The 6,550-nt window shown below is 36.3% G+C and overlaps 1 protein-coding gene across 1 annotated transcript; it reads right to left on the bottom strand.

Moving 5' to 3' along the window:
- Positions 1 to 2,816: 2,816 nt before the first annotated feature.
- Positions 2,817 to 5,305, bottom strand: LOC123672232. Its single transcript, XM_045606248.1, has 3 exons — positions 5,123 to 5,305; positions 4,247 to 4,806; positions 2,817 to 4,169 (listed from the first exon to the last, which is right to left on the bottom strand). The coding sequence occupies exons 1-3, from the start codon at positions 5,194 to 5,196 to the stop codon at positions 2,896 to 2,898; spliced, it is 1,908 nt and encodes a 635-aa protein (XP_045462204.1). The 5' UTR covers positions 5,197 to 5,305; the 3' UTR covers positions 2,817 to 2,895.
- Positions 5,306 to 6,550: the final 1,245 nt, after the last annotated feature.

Below are 6,550 nucleotides of genomic sequence, written 5' to 3'. Positions count from 1 at the left end.
TGATATATGGATAGTGTCAATTCACATTTCGTTCATTGAAGAATGGAGAAAATTATGGACAATTTTTTATTCTTATTAACATTTCCATAACTTCGAATTGCTTATCACTTTTTTTTTAAGGTAATGTAATTGGTTTTTTCTGTGTAACTCCATAATGTATCGTATAAAAACAAAATAATTGAAAAATGTCATAAACTTGACTTTTAATCATTTTCAATCCAAGAAAGAAATTTTTTTACATGATGTAGCTTTGACAGGATCACATTGTCAACTGGATCAAAATAAGCGGAAATGGAAGTCATATCAGAGGGGCATCTCAGTGCTCCCTGCTTTATACACCTTCACACCTCCTAAACAAAGAGTGGCGCCATCTTATGGGCTTGAAAAGAGTCGCCATTTCATCTTGAAAACTGAAATAAAATGTGCTCTTACTCTATAGTCCGCAACAATATTCATCTCGAAAATATGAAACGCTAAAAGAAACATTTTTTTGTCCTGCACCAGAAAAATTGTTTCTATATGAGAGCTTCGTAATTTCAGATGAAATCACATTCTTTGAATGTTACCTTCGGATACTTCAAGAATTTCTGCCAAAATACCAATTCGAATATTGCTCGATTTTGAAAGTTTTCAACATGAAATCATCTCCTTCAAATTGATATTAAAGGTTAGAAGGAATCTTGTAAATGTTTATGTTCATTGGAAATCAAAGTACTTTGGTGTCAGTTAGAAATGAAAAAAATATTCGGTAATTTTTTTTCTCATATTCCTTTCATATAATATAGTTTATTCGTTTGGACACTGATTCAATATCTTCCATAAGTATTATAAGAATTGATCAAATATGATAATTACACCATCAAAATGAAAAATATCATTTGAGGCTTATACATCAAAAAATTGAATACTTCTTCAGTACATATTATACACAAATATCAAAACACAATTTTATATGAGGAAATCAAAAGCGGTGAAAGAATTCGCTAGATTTTATTCCAAGTAACCTAAATAGGTACCTATAATGTATTGTGATCATAATATGTAGTTTTTTAAATTGACTAGGTAATATGTACACTATCATTATTATATTGCCATGTTATATTTTGTGATGTTCAGTTGAAATACATTTTTTACTCACATTTTAATGTTGAATTATTTGTTTCATTTCTCAATCCTCTTCATAGTAAAACGAATTCACTATACCAGGTTATCTATATTTTGATTTTTTGTCCTCTTCGTAATGATAAAAATCACGATTATACAGAAACCACCATAATGGAGCTCTAAATAGATTAAAAAGGATTTTCCAAAAATGGGTTTCATTTTGATGTTAAAAAAGAGAGAAATCAATGAATGTTCATTTCCTTTTATCTAAAGTAATAGAATCTATTATCAAACAGAAGTTGTCAGATTTCTTGGAGAAGTATAAGATGCAATGGCTTTATTAACATCGAATATTCATAAACACATTGATGAGGGCAGGTGAGAGGTAGATAATTATTTATTGTTAGTCTGCTCAACTCGATTTTTCTGAATGCACCAGATTATCTGATTATTAATATTACCTGCAATTTTGTCCCAAAATTATGATCATGTCCTTACAAAATTCAGATAAGATAAAAAAATAGGATGTGATAATATTGAGGATGATATACATATCTTGACATCGAGGAATTCAAAACTTTCCAATGTCTTCAAATTCTAAAACCTCAGATTTTTTTGGAAAATATTTTCTAGTGCGTTTTGGGGATGTCCTAGTGCTTTATGTGCATGATATAGAAATTTCTAAGCAAACTATAACCAAAGACAGCTATATGTCTATGCTCAGATGGTGCTATAACCATCATCTGAAGTTCCACACTGTAAATCAACCAAATGCCTACCTATGTACCTTAGATACTTAAAATCTTAGGTGGTTACTAAAGTCCCCTGGTTTTTAACACTGTTAGATTTGATAAATGTTGGCCAAAGACATGAATCTAAAGTTTTTAATGGACTAGTTTTCATTTTTTTGTTAAGGATTAATTCTAAAAATTTAAGTAAAATGAAACAAAAATGTGGAAGAATCATTGAAATATCTCTAGAAATTAAAAAGTTATGGGACTTTGAAGTTGCGCTTGGAATAATAATTTCATAGTACGTGTAAGTGTCGTGACGTCACACACTAGACGACTGGTATTCGCAGAGTGCTTACGAATTCATTGGTGTACAATCACTTGTGCCGTTCGTGTCGTGTTTTGTTCGTTACACGAACACGATGGCTGAAATAACTTACTATATACATACATATAAATTACTTTTTTCTCTTTTTACTTTTTACTCCTCACATAAATATGTTTTCCCATTGATAGACTTCAACAACCAGTACTCAACTACAAACTGTTTATGAAACGTTTTTTAAATAAATCATTGTTATAAGTTGAACCATGATGAAGCAAACTCAAAAGTAGATACTTACTTGAAAAGTTTAATTCCTTTTATTTCAGCACTGACATAAGATGGATTTAAAGAAAAAAACTCCATCACTGCGAATAGGGGAGGCCGGGGCCACAATTAACAAAAATTGCATATTCATTTGTAATTCCGAAATTATTCAACATTTAGACCTGGTTTTTGCGTCAATTGATACTTCAAATGTTCAGGCATCATGTTAATAACATAAATAAAAGATTGAATTAATGATGTCTTAAAGAGACATTTTAATGACGAGAAAACCATTTGTTAATTCTTACCCCGTGGTTGGGGCTAAAACTAACAGCTCTGGGGCATTTATTAACATGATGTTATTCAAACTAATATGAAAGAAAACTAACATGACAATGAAATAATACTTTATTATCAAACTATAACTATAAAATAGCTGAGTATTATAGACTACATTAAAAATAAAAAAAACTATTCGTACTCATCGTCATCTGAATCACAATTCAAGCAAAGGAATGATGTGATATCACCCTTGATGCACCCAGCTTGGGCCCATTCTTTACAAGAGATACATTGTATCCAATCACCACCTGATAAATCATCCTTATACAACATACCACAAACAATGCAAAAACATTCATCTGCTTCATCAGAATCATTGCTTTCGTTTAATATTCTTTTTTTTGCCTTTTCTATTTTCTCGTCTTTCTTCCCCTTTCCTTTACCTCTTCCTTTTTCTTTCTTATTCTCTTTGTTATGTTTTCTTTCCTCCATTTTCCTCTTTTTCAGTTCTCTAACGTGTTGTTCTTCTTCCAACGCATTTTTTTCAGGTGTATCGGTGAGAATGGCAGATTTTTTAGCCCGCTTACGGTTGGATGGAGCTCGTGGTGAAGCTTTTGGCAGAGGTCTTACAGTTTCAATGGAGAAATCATTAGAATCCCTCTGCAAACCTGATGGTCCAGCTACTGGCCCATTAAACACGTGCGCAGTAACTACAGTTGAGCTGTCCAAATCGGGCATATCGTTCAGTAGTTCAGAATTAATTGAATTCGATGAAAAATCTTGATTCGTCGGGTCAGGACGGTCCGTGACATATGATGGCGCAAAGTCCGAATCTTGGAAGACTTCGTCGTTGAGTGGCCAGACACCAGATTTCCTAAATGCGTTTATCACATTCCTCGGATTCAATGCCAGAGGCAATGCATCTTTAACAATACCAGGGAGATCATATATGGTCATAGTTTTTCCGGGATTACTACTCATCCAAGAAGTTTGCGCTCTATTTAGATAATTTTTAAGTGGACCATACACTCCAACATCAAGAGGCTGTAGGCGATGGGAGCAATGAGGTGGGAATGACAATAGAATTATATTATTTTCCTTGGCTTTGTTAACTACTTCTACATTCACATGTGAGCTGTGGTTGTCTAGTAAGAGTAAGACAGGGTCTTCTTTTGACGGCTTCACATGATGAATAAAATGATCAATGAATTTCACAAACTCTTTTTGAGTCATCCAGCCCGATTGATTACCAACTCCTATGCATTCTGGTGGTCCATTTCTAACAAATATGTCATTGTAACGAATACGAGGAAAGACAAACATACAAGGTATGGCATTGCCAATAGCATTTGTTGCTACTACAAGTGTAACTAGTACACCTCTTTCAGCAGATGTTACCGCACCGACCTGCTTTGTGCCTTTGCCAGCAACAATCTTCTTCGGCTTCTGCACGGTTGTGATACCTAGGAAATTATGATATTTATAAAAGTATTAAGTAAAAACTGACATAAGATTGGTATGAAGCAAAGAAGACAGATACCTGTTTCGTCAACGTTCCAAATTCGAGATGGTGGGAAGCTGTATCTTTCTAGTACGCTTCTGTATTTCTCGAAGAAATTTTGAACGTTAGTTCTATTAAATGAAGTCGCTCTGCTCAAACTGGTGGCTTCAGGGCTTCGTATTGCCAACTTAGGATTTCTCTTCATGAAATTAGTGAACCAATCATTACCGGCCATCTGGTTAACATGCCAGGACTCTGGTACCTTATCAACATCGTAAAATTTAGCACATTGATATGCTAATCGCCTTACGTCTTCGGGTAGTAATCCGAAATAAATATTGGAGCACTTCAACAAATATTCTGCAATAATTTCTTCTTGTGCAGCATTGAAGACTAAGCGGGTTTTCTGGTAACCTACTACTGCTTGTGCACCCGATTTCTTTTTTTTCACGAAGTTGTAGAGTGAAACGTGACAGAGCTCAAACTCTTTCGCTACTTCTCTATACTTTCTATTTCTTTCTATCACTTCCATTGCAGCCAACTCGTAGACTTCTAAGGATTTGGTTCCTCGAATAGTTTTTCGTTTATACGTTCTCATTCTGTAATAAAATGGAACGAAAGAAATATTTATATCTAATTATCATACCCAGTCCATAAACTTGTTAATACTAGCCCTCAAATTTGGGGTAGGTTTTAACACGTTAATTCTAACCCCGGTGATTTGTTAAGTTTAGCCCCAAAGGAATATTTTTGATTTCAAATAACATAAGAAAATATTTGTAGAAACGTTAGTCAATTGGGCTACACAGCCTTATTAAGTATGAAATAGGCTTCTAGAGAGATGAAAAGCATAAAAATAACGCCGTTTATTTTGAGTAAAAATCAAATAATTTTAAGGTTAAAAATGTTCGTTACCTGCGTAATAAATTGATACAGTACACATGCGTCTTGCAGGACGCGTGGAGCACAACTGGGCAATGCCGAGTCATGTGGCGTGATCTAGATGGCGTTTTGAACCACGTGGTGTAGGTTTAACTTGTTTAGTTCTCGAGAAATTCTCTTGTTAATACTTACCCCTGTTAATTGTAGCCCCGGTCTCCCCTATATCTATTTTAGGCAAATTGTCACTTTGTCACGAAGTCTTCTTCCATTATGGTGACATAAAAACTACAAACGGCGCGAGAGCCTTGGCGTGGCTAAGTATTTAAACGTAATTTATGGTGTAGCGATCACAGGCAAGAGCCGTGACGTCAGAGACCAAAGACGTTCCGCGCTAAAATACGTAAATTTAAATAATCTATTTCTCAGTCATTTATTGATGGATTTTCAAAATTTTTTCACTGATTTATCAGTTTTGCTCTATTTTTTAATTCTATCGTGTCAAATATAGTATTATCAACATCACTAAACTAGTCCATTCCGGAGACCTTGGTGGTCACCGATTATTTCAATTCGAGTTTCAGCTGAGCTCAAAGACATAACTTTTTCTCCGTCCGTCGTGAAGGCCAAACTTTCTGCCTAAATGTCCAGTCTGCACCTGGTGCTGACGGATTTTCAGCAAGGCTTCTTAAGGAATGTAACAATTCTCTGGCGCTCCCCCTTTCTCTGATCTTCACTCGCTCATTCGAGACTTTCTCCCTTCCCTCCTCTTGGCGGAGTGCACGTGTTACGCCAATTTTCAAAAAGGAAGATAAGCGTTGTTCTGACAACTATCGCCCCATCAGCCTAGTCCCGGTCATAGCGAAGATTTGTGAGAGGGTTATATTGGAAGAAGTTCTACAATTTTCTCTTGGACACGGCATAATACCTGATTGTCAACACGGCTTCCTCCCGGGGCGCTCGGTCATCACAAACCTCCTCCAATGTGTCAACTTCTGGTCGATGTCCCTTGATAAGGGCGACCCGGTGGATGTCATTTACCTTGACTTCTCTCGAGCTTTCGACCGTGTGCCTCATAGACGTCTCCTGTCCAAACTCGATCATATCGGAATTCGGAATTCGTGGCCGCCTCCTCTCGTGGATCGAGGCTTTTCTTTCGAATCGCGTCTTCCAGGTTCGTGTAGGCGTTTTTGTCTCGTCACCGAGAGCTGTCATGAGTGGAGTACCACAAGGCTCTGTCTTGGGTCCAGTTCTATTTCTACTCTATGTTTCTGACTTGCCACATCATGTCATCTCACAGTTCGCCGATGACACCAAGATATTTAGTCCCTCCAGTAGCGCCTCCACTATTCAAGATGACCTCGACTCCAATTCGCGGTGGTGTGAGGAATGGCAACTGCCACTCAACAGTGGGAAGTGCGTCGTCCTCCACATGGGTCCCCATAATCCACGCCAGAGGTACTA

Source organism: Harmonia axyridis, chromosome 2 (assembly GCF_914767665.1).
Source record: "Harmonia axyridis chromosome 2, icHarAxyr1.1, whole genome shotgun sequence".
Taxonomy (NCBI): domain Eukaryota; kingdom Metazoa; phylum Arthropoda; class Insecta; order Coleoptera; family Coccinellidae; genus Harmonia; species Harmonia axyridis.
The sequence above is the reverse complement of the archived record's forward strand: the minus strand, read 5'-3'. Positions and strand labels throughout refer to the sequence as shown.